General features: G+C 47.4%; 1 protein-coding gene across 1 annotated transcript; it reads left to right on the forward strand.

Moving 5' to 3' along the window:
• The first annotated feature begins 1726 nt into the window (after positions 1-1726).
• Positions 1727-12508, forward strand: LOC132390968 (dynein heavy chain domain-containing protein 1). Its single transcript, XM_059963516.1, has 2 exons — positions 1727-2508; positions 11400-12508. The coding sequence occupies exons 1-2, from the start codon at positions 1891-1893 to the stop codon at positions 11745-11747; spliced, it is 966 nt and encodes a 321-aa protein (XP_059819499.1). The 5' UTR covers positions 1727-1890; the 3' UTR covers positions 11748-12508.
• Positions 12509-19242: the final 6734 nt, after the last annotated feature.

The raw sequence follows: 19242 nt of genomic DNA on the forward strand, positions 1-19242 counted from the left end.
TCACTCTCCCCACACCCAACACTCTCCCCACACCCATCACTCTCCCACACCCAACACTCTCCCCACAGCCATCACTCTCCCCACACCCAACACCCTCCCCACACCCAACACTCTCCCCACACCCATCACTCTCCCCACACCCAACACCCTCCCCACACCCATCACTCTCCCCACACCCATCACTCTCCCCACAGCCATCACTCTCCCCACACCCAACACCCTCCCCACACCCAACACTCTCCCCACACCCATCACTCTCCCCACACCCAACACTCTCCCCACACCCAACACCCTCCCCACACCCAACACTCTCCCCACACCCATCACTCTCCCCACACCCATCACTCTCCCCACACCCAACACTCTCCCCACAGCCATCACTCTCCCCACACCCAAACACCCTCCCCACACCCAACACTCTCCCCACACCCATCACTCTCCCCACACCCAACACTCTCCCCACACCCATCACTCTCCCCACACCCAACACTCTCCCCACACCCATCACTCTCCCACACCCATCACTCTCCCCACACCCATCACTCTCCCCACACCCATCACTCTCCCCACACCCATCACTCTCCCCACACCCAACACCCTCCCCACACCCATCACTCTCCCCACACCCAACACCCTCCCCACACCCAACACTCTCCCCACACCCATCACTCTCCCACACCCAACACCCTCCCCACACCCATCACTCTCCCCACACCCATCACTCTCCCCACACCCATCACTCTCCCCACATCCATCACTCTCCCCACACCCAACACCCTCCCCACACCCAACACCCTCCCCACACCCATCACTCTCCCCACAGCCATCACTCTCCCCACACCCAACACCCTCCCCACACCCAACACTCTCCCCACACTCCATCACCCTCCCCACACCCAACACCCTCCCCACACCCAACACCCTCCCCACACCCAACACTCTCCCCACACCCATCACTCTCCCCACACCCATCACTCTCCCCACACCCAACACTCTCCCCACAGCCATCACTCTCCCCACACCCAACACCCTCCCCACACCCAACACTCTCCCCACACCCAACACTCTCCCCACACCCATCACTCTCCCCACACCCATCACTCTCCCCACACCCATCACCCTCCCCACACCCAACACCCTCCCCACACCCAACACCCTCCCCACACCCATCACTCTCCCCACACCCAACACCCTCCCCACACCCAACACTCTCCCCACACCCATCACTCTCCCCACACCCAACACTCTCCCCACACCCAACACCCTCCCCACACCCAACACTCTCCCCACACCCATCACTCTCCCCACACCCATCACTCTCCCCACACCCAACACTCTCCCCACACCCAACACCCTCCCCACACCCAACACTCTCCCACACCCATCACTCTCCCCACACCCAACACTCTCCCCACACCCATCACTCTCCCCACACCCAACACTATCCCCACACCATCACTCTCCCCACACCCATCACTCTCCCCACACCGCATCACTCTCCCCACACCCATCACTCTCCCCACACCCATCACTCTCCCCACACCCAACACCCTCCCCACACCCATCACTCTCCCACACCCAACACCCTCCCCACACCCAACACTCTCCCCACACCCATCACTCTCCCCACACCCATCACTCTCCCCACACCCATCACTCTCCCCACACCCATCACTCTCCCCACACCCATCACTCTCCCCTTCACCAACCCCAACTCATCACCCTCCACTCTCACTATGGTGGATACCCGGCCCTCAGTGAACAGTGTTTGCCCCAAAGTGGGTATTGCCACAAGGCCTGGGGGCAGAGAAACCCTTGGGTGATGGAGTGACCGTGGGACCAAGCTCTCTCTCTTCCGCAGGCGAGCTGACACTGGCGGACATTGCGCAGATGCCGCACCGCACGGAGACGGCGGCGGTCGGGATCGGCAGCGGCTTCGAGCGGCGGCTGCTGGAGGGGCGCGCCGCCGACATGTCGGTCCGGTGGCAGGCGCCGGCGGCGAGCCACGGCGTGGGCACGAGCGGGGTCGAGCGTCTGCGAGACGTCTGCCTGTCTGGGCTCCTGAGGCTGAGCGTCCCGGCGCGGGCCCGACGGGAGACGGGGGACTCGCAGCCGCTCCGGCGCTTCCTGCTGCAGGAGTGGCGTTGCCTCCAGATGCGACTCTGTCGCAGCGTGTGCGCGCTGAGTCGCGCCCTGGAAGAGCTGGAGGGAGCGCGCGTCTGTAGCGCGGGCACCCGGCAGCTGTATGAGGCGCTGGAGGAGGGTCGCGTTCCCTGCACCTGGTGGCCAGGAGCGCGCACCCGTGCCCCGCTCCCGCTCCCGCTCCCGCTCTGGCTGCGGTACGTGGAGTCCACGGTCCGCCTGCTCGACGAGTACCTGCACGGCCCCGTGCCCGCCGCCTACAACCTGTCTGCCTTCTGCCGGCCGCGGGCCTTCCTCTTCTCAATCCTGCAGCAGCGCGCCCGCGAGGAACAGCGCGCCCTCGACACCTATTGTGTCCGCGCACAGGTGGGTATCGCGATCTGACCCCGGCACCATCCACTGCCAATAAACCCTCCCTCCAGAGCTGACTCATTTCTACTTACCATCACCCAAAGGAGCTGAGTTAAACTATTCAGACATGGAGTCTGTTCCGCTGGTCCTTCCTGGCTGATTTATTATTTCTCTCAACCTTGATTGATTATTCAAGAACATATCAATCTTTGCTTTAAGTGTACCCAATGATAGAATGGCAGAGAAGATTTTTCATTTGGAGAAGGAAGTCGGAGGATCAGAACAGGAGTCATCCAGAATCTTTCTTATTCTCATCGGAGTTAAGAGAGGCGGAACTGCGCAGGCAGTGAAGCGGGGAAGATTTCAAAAGGTCTTAAACAGCGGGCAGCGGAGTGAAGGCTTGGGCTCATCGGGCTTAGGCAGAAGCGGGCGAGGCAAGGTAGGTTTAGGTTTCAGTTTTTCCTGTTATTTGAGGAAAGGGGAAGTGTGAGTGTGAGGGCAGCTTGTTGTTCTCGGTGTCGGATGTGGGAGGTCCTGGAGTCTCCTAGCCTCCCGGAAGGTGTGTGGAGCTGCAGTTCATAAGGGACCATGTTAGGGAACTGGGGTTGCAGCTCGATGACCTTCGTCTGGTCAGGGAGAGTGAGGAGTTGATAGAGAGGAGTTACAGGCAGGTGGTCACACCAGGGCCACGGGAGGCAGACAGGTGGGTCACGGTCAGGAAGGGGAAGGGGAAGAGTCAGGTACTAGAGAGTACCCCAGTGGCTGTACCCCTTGACAATAAGTACTCCTGTTTGAGTACTGTTGGGGGGGACAGCCTACCTGGGGGAAGCGACAGTGGCTGTGCCTCTGGCACAGAGTCTGGCTCTGTGGCTCAGAAGGGTAGGGAAAGGAAGAGGAAGGCAGTAGTAATAGGGGACTCGATAGTTAGGGGGTCAGATAGGCGATTCTGTGGAAGTGATCAGGAGACCCGGATGGTAGTTTGCCTCCCTGGTGCCAGGGTTCAGGATGTTTCTGATCGCGTCCAAGATATCCTGAAGTGGGAGGGTGAGGAGCCAGAGGTTGTGGTACATGTGGGTACTAATGACATAGGTAGGAAAAGGGAAGAGGTCCTGAAAGGAGAATATAGGGAGTTAGGAAGGGAGTTGAGAAGAAGGACCGCAAAGGTAATAATCTCAGGATTACTGCCTGTGCCACGTGACAGTGAGAGTAGGAATAGAATTAGGTGGAGGATGAATGCGTGGCTGTGGGATTGGAGCAGGGGGCAGGGATTCAAGTTTCTGGATCATTGGGACCTCTTTTGGGGCAGGTGTGACCTGTACAAAAAGGATGGGTTACACTTGAATCCTAGGGGGACCAGTATCCCGGCGGGGAGATTTGCGAAGGCTGCTGGGGAGACTTTAAACTTGAATGTTTGGGGGGTGGGAATCAAATTGAAGAGACTAGGAGAGAGGAGGTTAGTTCACAAATAGAGAAAGCTAGTAGACAGTGTGTGAGGGAGGATAGGCAGGTGATAGAGAAGGGGAGCGCTCAGACTGAAGATGTAGGGGAGAAGGAAGAAAAAGACAATAAAGTTGATCGCATCGTTAGGGATAAACAGAGAGGAAGAGGTGGAAAGTTTCTTAAATGCATCTATTTTAATGCTAGGAGCATTGTAAGAAAGGTGGATGAGCTTAGAGCATGGATTGATACCTGGAAATATGATGTTGTAGCTATTAGTGAAACATGGTTGCAGGACGGGTGTGATTGGCAACTAAATATTCCTGGATTTCATTGCTTCAGGTGTGATAGAATCGGAGGGGCCAGAGGAGGTGGTGTTGCATTGCTTGTCCGAGAAAATATTACAGAAGTATTTTGGCAGGATAGATTAGAGGGCTCATTTAGGGAGACTATTTGGGTGGAATTGAGGAATGGGAAAGGTGTAGTAACACTTATAGCAGAGTATTGTAGACCACCTAATGGGGAGTGAGAATTGGAGGAGCAAATTTGTAAGGAGATAGCAGATATTTGTAGTAAGCACAAGGTTGTGATTGTGGGAGATTTTAATTTTCCACACATAGACTGAGAAGCCCATTCTGTAAAAGGGATGGATGGTTTGGAGTTTGTAAAATGTGTGCAGGATAGTTTTTCTGCAGCAATACATAGAGGAACCAACTAGAGAAGGGGCAGTGTTGGATCTTCTGTTAGGGAATGAAATAGCTCAGGTGACGGAGGTATGTGTTGGGGAGCACTTCGGGTCCAGTGATCACAATACCATTAGTTTCAATATAATTATGGAGAAGGATAGGACTGGACCCAGGGTTGAGATTTTTGATTGGAGAAAGGCTAACTTTGAGGAGATGCGAAAGGACTTAGGAGTGGATTGGGACAATTTGTTTTATGGGAAGGATGTAATGGAGAAATGGAGGTCATTTAAAGGGGAAATTTTGAGGGTACAGAATCTTTATGTTCCTGTTAGGTTGAAAGGAAAGGTTAAAAGTTTGAGAGAGCCATGGTTTTCAAGGGATATTAGAAACTTGGTTCAGAAAAAGAGGGATGTCTACAATAGATATAGGCAGCATGGAGTAAATGGGTGCTCAAGGAATATAAAGAATGTAAGAAGAATCTTAAGAAAGAAATTAGAAAAGCTAAATGAAGATACGAGGTTGCTTTGGCAAGTAAGGTGAAAATAAATCCGAAGGGTTTCTACAGTTACATTGATAGCAAAACGATAGTGAGGGATAAAATTGGACCCTTAGAGAATCAGAGTGGACAGCTATGTGTGGAGCCGAAAGAAATGGGGAAATATTTTGAACAATTTCTTTTCTTCAGTATTCACTAAGGAGAAGGATATTGAATTGTGTAAGGTAAGGGAAACAAGTAGGGAAGTTATGGAAACTATGACAATTAAAGAGGAGGAAGTACTGGCACTTTTAAGGAATCTCCAGGTCCTGACAGGATATGCCCTAGGACCTTGAGGGGGGTTAGTGTAGCAATAGCAGGGGTTCTGAGAGAAATATTTCAATTGTCATTAGAAACGGGGATGGTGCCGGAAGATTGGCGTATTGCTCACGTTGTTCCATTGTTTAAAAAGGGTTCTAAGAGTAAATCTAGCAACTATAGGCCTGTCAGTATGATGTCAGTGGTGGGTAAATTAATGGAAAGTATTCTTAGAGATGGTATATATAATTATCTCGATAGACAGGGTCTGATTAGGAATAGATTTGTGTGTGGAAGGTCATGTTTGACAAACCTTATTGAATTTTTTGAAGAGGTTACGAGGATAAAGCAGTGGATGTTGTCTATATGGACTTCAGTAAGGCCTTTGACAAGGTTCTGCACAGAAGGTTAGTTAGGAAGGTTCAGTCGTTAGGTATTAATATTGAAGTAGTAAAATGGATTCAACAGTGGCTAGATGGGAGATGCCAGAGAGTAGTGGTGGATAACTGTTTGTCAGGTTGGAGGCCGGTGACTAGTGGTGTGCCTCAGGGATCTGTACTGGGTCCAATGTTGTTTGTCATATACATTAATGATCTGGATGATGGGGTGGTAAATTGGATTAGTAATGATACTAATTACTATCATTAATAATATATCTATCTTAGTAGATGATACTAAGATAGGTGGCGTTGTGGATAATGAAGTAGGTTTTCAAAGTTTGCAGAGAGATTTAGGCCAGTTAGAAGAGTGGGCTGAACGATGGCAGATGGAGTTTAATGCTGATAAGTGTGAGGTGCTACATTTTGTAATGCTAAAGTTGTACAAGGCATTGGTAAGACCAAATTTGGAATATTGTGTGCAGTTCTGGTCACCGAATTATAGGAAAGATATCAATAAATTAGAGAGAGTGCAGAGACGATTTACTAGGATGTTACCTGGGTTTCAGCAATTAAGTTACAGAGAAAGGTTGAACAAGTTAGGTCTCTATTCATTGGAGCGTAGAAGGTTGAGGGGGGATTTGATCGAGGTATTTAAAATTTTGAGAGGGATAGATAGAGTTGACGTGAACAGGCTGTTTCCATTGAGAGTAGGGGAGATTCAAACTAGAGGACATGATTTGAGAGTTAGGGGGCAGAAGTTTAAGGGAAACACGAGGGGGTATTTCTTTACTCAAAGAGTGATAGCTGTGTGGAATGAGCTTCCTGTAGAAGTAGTAGAGGCCAGTTCAGTTGTGTCATTTAAGGTAAAATTGGATAGGTATATGGACAGGAAAGGAGTGGAGGGTTATGGGCTGAGTGCGGGTAGGTGGGACTAAGTGAGATTAAGGGTTCGGCACGGACTAGGAGGGCCAAGATGGCCTGTTTCCGTGCTGTGATTGTTATATGGTTATATGGTTATTTTGGTAGGAATAATCCAAATAGGACATACATGGTAAATGGTAGGGCATTGAAGAATGCAGTAGAACAGAGTGATCTAGGAATAATAGTGCATAGTTCCCTGAAGATGGAATCTCATGAGGATAGGGTGGTGAAGAAAACTTTTGGTATGCTGGCCTTTATAAATCAAAGCATTGAGTATAGGAATTGGGATGTAATGTTAAAATTGTACAAGGCATTGGTAAGGCCGAATTTGGAGTATTGAGTGCAGTTCTGGTCACTGAATTATAGGAAAGATGTCAACAAAATAGAGTACAGAGAAGATTTACTAGAATGTTACCTGGGTTTCAGCACCTAAGTTACAGGGAAAGGTTGAACAAGTTAGGTCTTTATTCTTTGGAGCGTAGAAGGTTGAGGGGGGACTTGATAGAGGTATTTAAAATTATGAGGGGGATAGATAGAGTTGACATGGATAGGCTTCTTCCATTGAGAGAAGGGGAGATTCAAACAAGAGGACATGAGTTGAGAGTTAGGGGGCAAAAGTTTAAGGGTAACACGATTGGGAATTTCTTTACTTGGAGAGTGATAGCTGTGGAATGAGCTTCCAGTAGAAGTGGTCGAGGTAGGTTCGGTATTGTCATTTAAAGTAAAATTGGATGGGTATATGGACAGGAAAGGAATGGAGGGTTATGGGCTGAGTGCGGGTCAGTGGGAATAGGTGAGTGTAAGCGTCAGCACAGACTAGAAGGGCTGAGATGGCCTGTTTCCATGCTGTAGTTGTTATATGGTTATATGGTAAGACTCGATCATCAAAATAGCCCTAATTCTGTTCCTATGCACAAGGATTTTGTTCTGGATTCGTGCAGTATAGCCTGGCAGAGGAGAGCAGCAGCAGGCAGCTCTGTGCACAGCAGGGAAGGATGGGGTTCAGAGCTGCATTCACAGGAGACTCAAAACACAGACAGAAAATGGGATATAAAACAGCACAACAGGCCATTCGTCCCTTCATGTTTGCCGATCCAAATAAATAAGTAATCAGATAGTCAACTAAACTAATCCCTTCTTCCTATATGAAGTCTGTATTCTGAAACTTACATTCATTTGCCTCTCTAATCATCTCTTAAATTGCCAGTGTTCATGGCTGGGTACATCTTTAGTTCCTGTGGTCAGTGAGGAGTTGCACCTGGACACAGGTGCAGTCACCAGAGACGTGAGCAGTTTCCCTGGTCTCCCACATCCTCCAGGAGCACCAGACAACTCTCTTGACTGCCACCACCCTCCAGTGAAAAGTAATTGATCTTGCTTTATCTGACTATTACTCAGCCTTCGAACACAAATGAGAAGGAATTTCCTTCAGTCAAAGAGAGGTGAATTTGTAGAATTCACTGCCACAGACAGCTGTGGAGGTCAAATCTTTGGGCATATTTAAAGCAGAGCTTGATTTGTCAGGACATCAAAGGTTATGGTGGGAAAGCAGATTGGGCTTGAGAGGCATAATAATGGAATGGTGGCGCAGACTCGATGGGCCAAATGGCCTAATTCTGGCCTTATGGAAACATAGAAAGCCTACAGTACAATACAGGCCCTTCGGCCCAAAAAGTTGTGCCGAACATGTCCCTACCTTAGAAATTACTAGGCTTTCCCATAGCCCTCTATTTTTCTAAGCTCCATGTACCCATCCAAACGTCTCTTGAAAGACCCTATCGTATCCACCTCCACCACCATTGCCGGCAGCCCAGTCCACACACTCACCACTCTCTGAGTGAGACATCTACAGAGACATCTCCTCTGTACCTACTTCCCAGCACCTTAAACCTGTGTCCTCTTGTGGCAACCATTTCAGCCCTGGGAAAAAGCCTCTGACTATCCACACAATCAATACCTCTCATCATCTTATACACCTCTATCAGGTCACCTCTCATCCTCCGTCACTTCAAGCAGAAAAAGCTGAGTTCACTCAACCTATTCTCATAAGGCATGCTTCCCAATCCAGGCAACATCCTTGTAAATCTCCTCTGCACCCTTTCTATGGCTTCTACATCCTTCCTGTCATGAGGCGACCAGAACTGAACACAGTACTCCAAGTGGGGTCTGACCAGGGTCCTATATAGCTGCAACATTACCTCTCGGCTCCTAAATTCAATTCCACGATTGATGAAGGCCAATACACCATACACCTTCTTAACCACAGAGTCAACCTGTACAGCTGCTTTGAGCGTCCTATGGACTTGGACCCCAAGATCCCTCTGATCCTCCACACTGTCAAGAATCTTACCATTAATACTATATTCTGCCATCATATTTGACCTACCAACATGAACCACCTCACACTTATCTGGGTGGAACTCCATCTGCCACTTCTCAGCCCAGTTTTGCATCCTATCAATGTCCCGCTGTAACCTCTGACAGCCCCCCACACTATCCACAACACTTCCACCCTTGGTGTTATCAGCACATTACTAACCCATCCCTCCACTTCCTCATCCAGGTCATTTATAAAAATCACAAAGAGTAAGGGTCCCAGAACAGATCCCTGAGGCACTCCACTGGTGACCGACCTCCGTGCAGAATATGACCCATCTACAACCACTCTTTGCCTTCTGTGGGCAAGCCAGTTCTGGATCCACAAAGCAATGTCCCCTTGGATCCCATGCCTCCTTACTTTCGCAATAAGCCTTGCATGGGGTACCTTGTCAAATGCCTTGCTAAAATCCATGTACACTATATCTACTGCTGTACCTTCATCAATGTGTTTAGTCACATCCTCAAAAAATTCAATCAGGCTCATAAGGCACGACCTGCCTTTGACAAAGCCATGCTGACTATTCCTAATCATATTATGCTTCTCCAAATGTTCACAAATCCTGCCTCTCAGGATCTTCTCCATCAACTTACCAGCCACTGAGGTAAGACTCACTGGTCTATAATTTCCAGGTCTATCTCTACTCCCTTTCTTAAATAAAGGAACAACATCCGCAATCCTCCAATCCTCCAGAACCTCTCCCATCCCCATTGATGATGCAAAGATCATCACCAGAGGCTCAGCAATCTCCTCCCTTGCCTCCCACAGTAGCCTGGGGTACGTCTCATCTGGTCCCGGCGACTTATCCATTTTGATGCATTCCAAAAGCTCCAGCACATCCTCTTTCTTAATATCTACATGCTCAAGCTTTTCAGTCCGTTGCGAGTCATCACTACAATCACTAAGATCCTTTTCCATAGTGAATACTGAAATAAAGTATTCATTAAGTACCTCTGCTATTTCCTCCAGTTCCATACACAGTTTTCCACTGTCACACTTGATAGGTCCTATTCTTGCACGTGTTATCCTCTTGCTCTTCACATACTTGTAGAATGCCTTGGGGTTTTCCTTAATCCTGCCCGCCAAGGCCTTCTCATGGCCTCTTCTAATGTCCCTCTTAAGCTCCTTCCTGTTAGCCTTATAATCTTCTAGATCTCTAACATTACCTAGTTTTCTGAACCTTTTGGAAGCTTTTCTTTTCTTCTTGACTAGATTTATTACAGCCTTTGTACACCACAGTTCCTGTACCCTACCATAACTTCCCTGTCTCATTGGAACATACCTGTGCAGAACTCCACACAAATATCCCCTGAACATTTGCTACGTTTCTTCCGTACTTTTCCCTGAGAACATCTGTTTTCAATTTAAGCTTCCAATTTCCTGCCTGATAGTTCCCCTTACTCCAATTAAATGCTTTTCTAACTTGCTTGTTCCTATCGCTCTCCAATGCTGTTATAAAGGTGATAGAATTATGATCATTATCTCCAAAATGTTCTCCCACTGAGAGACCTGACACCTGACCAGGTTCATTTCCCAATACCAGATCAAGTACAGCCTCTCCTCTTGTAGGCTTATCGACATATTGTGTCAAGAAACCTTCCTGAACACACCAAATAAACTCCACCCCATCTAAACCCCTTGCTCTAGGGAGATGCCAATTGATATTTGGGAAATTAAAATCTCCCATCATGACAACTCTTATTAGTACACCTTTCCAGGATCTGTTTCCTTATCTGCTTCTCAATATCCCTGTTACTATTGGGCAGCCTATAAAAAACACCCAGTAAAGTTATTGACCCCTTCCTGTTCCTAAACTCCACCCACAGAGACTCCGTAGACAATCTCTCCATGGCGTTCACCTTTTCTGCAGCTGTGACACTATCTCTGATCAACAGTGCCACGCCCTCACCTCTTTTGCCTCCCTCCCTGTCCTTCCTGAAACATCTAAAACCCGGCACTTGAAGTAACCAATCCTGTCCCTGAGCCATCCAAGTCTCTGTAATGGCCACCGCATCATAGCTCCAAGTACTGATCCACACTCTGAGCTCATCCGCTCCGCTTTGTTCACAACACTCACTTGCGTTAAAATAGACATATCTCAAACCTTCGGTCTGATTGCGTCCCTTCTCTGTCACCTGCCTATCCTCCCTTATGCACTGTCTACAAGCTTTCTCTATTTGTGTCGCCAACCCAAGCTGTAATAACGTCATGTTAACTGCTATATTACTGTGCAGATAGGGTTCCTTCCAATTCCTCCCCATAGCTCCTAAGCTAGGAATTGAACATTTAAACCAATTTTTTCTATCTTCCAGGTGCTGAGCATCTTCCTCCCTCCCACCAGTCCTCCAGGGAATGGCGTCTACATAACTGGGCTCCAGTTGCACGGAGCCCTGTGGGATAACAGGTTGGGTCTACTGCAAGACACGTTCTCTGACAAACCGTGCAGCATGCCAATGGTGTTGTTCACAGCTGAAATAGCAACAGAGACATCAGGCAGCCCTTCACCTCACCCACAGTATGAGTGCCCTGTTTACCTGGGAGTAGAAAGCGAGGCAGTGGACCTGACAGACAACAACCTCATCACTTACCTCTGCCTTGGATCGAAGATGGACCCCCTGGTGTGTGCCCAGAGGCGGGTTCACATTGTCAGCCTTCTCTGAAGACCAGTTGCTCGGTGCCAACAGCTCATCAAAATAAAACTTTGAATAAGTAATAAAGATATATTTATACAGAAGTTATTTGACTGGTGTGGACATGTTAGGTAATGTGACAATTAAAGAATGGTATCACCCACCCCGAATCATCAGTTCATTGCTTACATCATAAAGATTCAACACATTCAGAGAGCCAACCTTCCCCTGAATAAAAAGAGTCCATGCTGTCTACAGGATTCCCATTCTCCTGCATTAGTGACAGGCTTTGGCTCAAAGGTAGCTTCAGCTAGGAAGAGGCGTCAGCTCTGTGTAAAGCGTCTGTTAAGGTTTCCTTTTTGCTTTTTTTCTTCTCTTACTGTAGCATGTAAATAGCTGTGGTGTGTTCTTGGTGCCAGATGTTGGAGAATTGGGAGACCCAAAGTCACTGGGGAACTACATCTGCGTGAAGTGCATCTGGCTGCAGCTCCTTGAAGGGATCTGGAGCAGCAACTGGATGACTGGCCTGTACGGGAGAGTGAGGAGACCATCGATCCAATTACAGGGAAGTAGTCACCCTGAAGTTGCAGGAGGCGAGTACCTGCATGACTGTCAGGAGAAATGGAAGTGTGAATAGGCAGTTAGAGCAGAGCACCCCGTGGCCATTCCCCTTGAAAACAAGTATACCGTTTTGGATACTTTGTTGGGGATGACTACCCAGGAGAATGCCATGGCAACCAGTTTACAGGCACAGAGCTTGGGACTGTGGTGCAGAAGGGAAAGAGAGAGATGAAGAGAGCAATAGTGTTAGGGGACTCAATAGTGAGGGGAACAGACAGGAGATTTTGTTGAGGTGAAAGGGACAGCCAGATGGTATGCTGCCTCCCTGGTGCCAAGGACAGGGATGTCTCAGATCACATCCACAACATTTTGGAGAGGGAAGATCAGCAGCCAGATGTCTTGGTACATATTGGTACCAATGATGTAGGAAGGAAAAGCAATGAGGTCCTGCAAAGAGAATTTAGAGAGCCAGGTAGAAAGCTGAGGAGCAGGACTTCCCGGGAAGTAATTTCTGGATTGCTGCCTGTGCCACTCGCCAGTGAGGGTAGAAACAGGATGATTTGGCAGATAAATGCATGGCTGAGAAGCTGGTGCAGGGGGTAGGGCTTCAGGTTCTTGGATAATTGGGATCTTTTCTGGGGGAGATATGAAATGTTCAAAAGTGACAGGTTACACCTGAACCCTAGGGGAACCAATATTCTCACGGGCAGAGTTGTTAGAGCTGTTGAGGAGGGTTTAAACTAACTTGGCTGGGGTATGGGGTTGGGTGGTGGGAACCTGAGTGAAGGGACGCAGGATATGACAAATGGTAAAAAAGTAAAGATAGCATGCAGCCAACAGGCTGAGTATCAAATCATTAGGGATGCAGAGTCAGAAAGGACAGCAAATACGGTATTCAGGGTGTTGTATCTAAATGTGCGTAGTATAAGAAATAAGGTGGATGATCTTGTTGCAATGTTACAGATTGCCAGGTATGATGTTGTGGCCATCTCTGAATCATAGAACATTACGGCACAGAAATAGGCCTTTTGGCCCTTCCTGGCTGTGCCAAACCATTTTTCTGCCTATTTCCACTGACCTGCACCTGGCCCATATCCCTCCATACACCTTTCGTCCATGTAACTGTCCAGGTTTTTCTTAAATGTTAAAAATGAGCCCGCATTTACCACTTCATCTGGCAGCTCATTCCACACGCCCACCACTCTCCATGTGAAGAAGCCCCCTCCCAATGTTCCCATTAAACTTTTCCTCCTTCACTCTTAACTCATGTCCTCTTTTTTTTCCCCCTAGTCTCAGTGGAAAAAGCCCACTTGCTATCTATACTCTAACTATACCCAACATAATTTTATATACCTCTATCATATCTCCCCTCATTCTTCTACGGTCCAGGGAATAAAGTCCTAACCTATTCAATTTTTCTCTGTAACTTAGTTTCTCAAGTCCTGGCAACATCCTTGTAAACCTTCTCTGCACTCTTTCAACCTTATTAATATCCTTCCTGTAATTTGGTGACCAAAACTGCACACAGTACTCCAAATTCGGCCTCACCAATGTCTTATACAACCTCACCATAACATTCCAACTCTTATACTCAATACTTTGATTTATAAAGGCCAATGTACCAAAAGCTCTCTTTACGACCCTATCTACCTGTGACACCACTTTTACGGAATATTGTATCCGTATTCCCAGATTCCTCTGTTCTACTGCACTCCTCAGTGTCCTACCGTTTACCTTGTATGTTCTACCTTGGTTTTGTCCTTCCAAAGTGCAATACCTCACACTTGTCCGCATTAAACTCCATCTGCCATTTTTCAACCCATTCCTCCAACTGGTCCAAATCCCTCTGCAAGCTTTGAAAGCCTTCCTCACATAGAAACATAGAAAACCTACAGCACAATACAGGCCCTTTGGCCCACAAAGTTGTGTCGAACACGTCCCTACCATAGAAATTACTAGGCTTATCTATAGCCCTCTATTTTACTAAGCTCCATGTACCTATCTAAAAGCCTCTTAAAAGTCCCTATCATATCCACCTCCACCACCGTTGCCGGCAGCCCATTCCACGCACTCACCGCTCTTTGACTAAAAAACTTACCCCTGACATCTCCTCTGTACCTATTCCCCAGCACCTTAAACCTGTGTTGTCTTGTGGCAACCATTTCAGCCCTGGGAAAAAGCCTCTGACTATCCAGAAAATCAATGCCTCTCATCATCTTGTACACCTCTATCAGGTCACCTCTCATCATTCATCGCTCCAAGGAGAAAAGGCTGAGTTCACTCAAGCTATTCTCATAAGGCATGCTCCCCAATCCAGGCAACATCCTTGTAAATCCCCTCTGCACCCTTTCTATGGCTTCCACATCCTTCCTGTAGTGAGGCGACCAGAACTGAGCACAGTTCTCCAAGTGGGGTCTGACCAGGGTCCTATATAGCTGCAACATTAGCTCTCAGCTCCTAAATTCAATTCCACGATTGATGAAGGCCAATACACCATACGCCTTCTTAACCACAGAGTCAACCTGCACAGCTGCTTTAAGCGTCCTATGGACTTGGACCTCAAGATCCCTCTGATTCTCCACACTGTCCACTACACCTCCAATCTTTGTTACATCAGCAAATTTGCTGATCCAATTTACCACATTTATCATCCAGATCATTGATGTAGATGACAAATAACAGCACTGATCCCTGTGGCACACCATTGGTCACAGGCCTCCACTCAGAGAAGCAATCCTCCACTACCACCCTCTGACTTCTCCCATTGAGCCAATGTCTAATCCAATTTACTACCTCATCATGTATACCTAGCAACTGAATCTTCCTACCTAACCTCCCATGCAGGACCTTGTCAAAGGCCTTACTTGAGTCCACGTAGACATCATCCACATTCCTGGTAACCTCCTCGAAAAACTCTAATAGATTGGTTAAACATGACCTACCACGCACAAAGCCATGTTGACTCTCCCTAATAAGTCCCTGTCTATTCAAATACTTATGGATCCTATCTCTTAGTACTCCTTCCAATAATTTACCTACTACTGATGTCAAACTTACCAGCCTATAATATTCCGGATTACTTTAGAGCCTTATTTAAACAACGGAACAACATGAACTATCCTCCAATCCTCCTCACCCGTAGATAAAGACATTTTAAATATTATCTGCCAGGGCCCCTGCAATTTCAACACTAGTTTCCTTCAAGGTCCGAGGGAATACCCTGTCTGGTCCTGGGGATTTATCTACTCTGATTTGCCCTAAGATAGCAAGCACCTCCTCCTCTTCAATCTGTATTGGTTCCATGACCTCACTACTTGTTTGCCTTATTTCCATCAACTCCATGTTAGTTTCCTTTGTAAATACAGATGCAAAAATATCATTTAATATCTCCCCCATTTCTTTTGGTTCCATACATAGCCGACCACTCTGATCTTCAAGAGGACCAATTTTATCCCTTACTATCCTTTTGCTCTATATATACCTGTAGAAGCTCTTTGGATTATCCTTCACCTTGACTGCTAAATCAATCTCATGTCTTCTTTTAGACCTCCTGATTTCTTAAGTATTTTTTTGCACTTTTTATACTCCTCAAGCACCTTATTTGCTCCCTGTTTCCTATACGTGTCATACATCTCTCTCTTTTTCTTTATCAGAGTTCCGATATCCCCTGAGAACCTGAGAAGGTTCCTTATTCTTATTCACTTTGCCTTTAAATTGTGGCTGAAGGATGGTTGTACTTGGGAGCTGAATGTCCAATGTTACACATTATATTGGAAGGGTAAGAAGGAAGGCAGTGCGGGCATCAAATTAATAGAAAGGTATGACATAGGATCAGAAGATGTTGAATCCTTGTGGGTTGAGTTAAGAAACTGCAAGGGTAAAAGGACGTTGATGGCAGTTATATACAGGCCTCCCAACAGTGGCTGGGAGGTGGACCACAGGTTACAAACAGGAAATAGAAAATGCGAGTCAAAAGGGCAATATTATGGTAGTCGTGGGAGATTTTAACATGCAGGTCAATTGGGAAAATCAGGTTGGTAATGGATCTCAAGAGAGTGAGTTTGTTGAATGCCTAAGAGATAGCTTTTTAGAGCAACACACACAAAATGCTGGTGGAACGCAGCAGGCCAGGCAGCATCTATAGGAAGATCTGCCCCTCTCACAATCACTCCTTGCCTGTTCTCCATTTCCATCTCCCACTGTTGCTCTCCTCCCCCTTTCTTTCTCCCTAGGCCTCCCATCCCATGATCCTTTCCCTTCTTCAGCTCTGTATCCCTTTTGCCAATCACCTTTCCAGCTCTTAGCTTCACCCCTCCCCTTCCTGTCTTCTATCATTTCAGATTTCCTCCTCCTACTTTCAAATCTCTTACTAAAATTTTCTTTCAGTTAGTCCCGACGAAGGATCTCAGCCTGAAACGTTGACTGTACTTCTCCTTATAGATGCTGCCTGGCCTGCTGTGTTCCACCAGCATTTTGTGTGTGTTGTTTGAATTTCCAGCATCTGCAGATTTCCTCATGTTTGCTTTTTAGAGCAGTTTGTCGTTGAGCCTACTAGAGGATCAGCTATACTGGATTGGGTGTTATGTAATGAACTGGAGGTGATTAAGGATCTTAGGTAAAAGAACCCTTCGGAACTAGTGATCACAATATGATTGAGTTCAATTGAAATTTCATACGGAGAAAGGAAAGTCTGATCTAGCAGTATTTCAGTGGAGAAAGGGAAATTACAGTGGTATGAGAGAGGAGCTGGCCAAAGTAAATTGGAAGGAGCTGCTGGCAGGAATGTCAGCAGAGCAGCAATGGCCTGCGTTTCTGGAAAAATGAGGAAGGTGCAGGACATGTGTATTTCACAAATGAAGAAATACTCAAATGGTAAAATAGTACAACATGGCTGAGAAGGGAAGTCAAAGCTAATGTAAAAACAAAAGACAGGGCATACAAAGGGCATACAACAAAGTAAAAATTAGTGGGAGGATTGGGAAGATTTTAAAAACCATCAGAGCGCAACTTAAAAAGTCATTAGAAGGGAAAAGATGAAATATGAAAGCAAGCTAGCAAATCATATCAAAGTGGACAGTAAAGGTTTTCTCAAGTATGTTAAAAATAAAAGAGAAATGAGAGTAGACATAGGATTGTTAGAAAATGAGGCAGGAGAAATAATAATGGGGGACAAGGAGATGGCTGATGAACTAAATTTTGTGTCAGTCTTCACTGTGGAAGACACTAGCAGTATGCCTGATGTTGTGTGAAGGAAGTCAAGTGGGTGCAGTTACTATTACAGGAGACAAGGTGCTCAAAAAACTGTAAGACCTAAAGGTACATCTGTCTCTCAGGTGCCAGGGTCTGGGATGTTTCAGATCGCGTCCACGATATCCTGCACACGAAGCAGAACAGCCAGAGATTGTGGTACTTATTGGTACCAATAACATAGGTAGGAAAAAGGAAGAGGTCCTGAAAACAGACTGCAGGGAGTTAGGAAGGAAGTTGAGAAGCAGGACCACAAAGATAGTGATCTTGGGATTACTGCCTATGCCACATGACAGTGTGTATAGCAATAGAATGAGGTGGAGGATAAATGCATGGCTGAAAGATTGGAGTGGGGGCAGGGATTCAGATTTCTGGATCATTGGGACCTCTTTTGGGTACAGATCATTGGTGACCTGTACAAAAAGGATGGGTTACACCTGAATCCCAGGGGGACCAATATCCCAGTGGAGAGGTTTGCTAAGGCTACAGAGGAGGGTTTAAACTAGAATTGTTGAGGGGTGGGAACTGAACTGAAGAGACTGGGGAAGAGGCAATTGGCTCACAAATAGAAAAAGCTTGTAGACAGTGTGAGAGGGAGGATAGGCAGGTGATAGAGAAGAGACGCGCTCAGACCGATGGCTTGAGATGTGTCTATTTTAACGCCAGGAGTGTTGTGAACAAAGCGGATGAGCTTAGAGCGTGGATCAGTACATGGAGATATGATGTGGTGGCCATTACAGAGACCTGGATGGCTCAGGAACAGGAATGGTTACTTCAAGTGCAGGGTTTTAGATGTTTCAGAAAGGACAGGGAGGGAGGTAAAAGAGGTTGATCAGAGATAGTGTTACAGCTGCAGAAAAGGTGGACACCATGGAGGGACTGTCTACGGAGTCTCTGTGGGTGGAGGTTAGGAACAGAAAAGGGTCAATAACTCTACAGGGTGTTTTGTATAGGCCACCCAATAGTAATAGGGATATCAAGGAGCAGATAGGGAAACAGATCCTGAGAAGGTGCTGTGGCGACCCACTTCCTAGCACACTCGAACCGGCTCACAATTAGCCAGCGTGCAGGCACAAAGGCCAGGTCTGCAACAAACGGTGAAAGCCTGCGGGGGTTTGTGAGCACGTGTCTCTCGGAGCGTCCGTGCCTAGGGAGGGCGGGATGAGGGAGGCTTTAAAGCAAGGCTGTGAAGTTCGAATAAAAATTATCTTTGACTGCAGTTTACCGACTCTGTGTCGTTATTTTAGTGCTGCGTGTGGCACACCGCTACAATTGGTGACCCCGACGGTCCAAACGATTTTTGGACCGGAGATGACCGACGCCACATCTGTTCATGCGGTTTCACCTCTGGTTCCAGCAAGCAGAAGCCCAATTCCACTTTTGGCAGATAACCTCAGAGGACACCCGTTACTACTACGTGGTGAGCTCCCTCGACCAGGACACAGCGGCCCAGGTTGCGGAGTTCGTACGGTCTCCCCCGGCGGACGGCAAGTAGATGGAATTCAAAGCCCTGTTCATAAGGACTTTCGGACTCTCACGGCGCGAGCGGGCTGCCCGTTTACTGCACCTGGATGGCTTGGGCGACAGACCTCCATCGGCTTTACTGAATGAGATGTTGTCTCTGGCCAACGGACACACACCCTGCCTCATGTTTGAGCAGGCATTCTTAGAGCAGCTGCCCGAGGACATACGCCTGCTGCTGTCCGACGCGGATTTC

This window comes from Hypanus sabinus, chromosome 3 (assembly GCF_030144855.1).
Source record: "Hypanus sabinus isolate sHypSab1 chromosome 3, sHypSab1.hap1, whole genome shotgun sequence".
NCBI classification, from domain to species: Eukaryota; Metazoa; Chordata; class Chondrichthyes; order Myliobatiformes; family Dasyatidae; genus Hypanus; species Hypanus sabinus.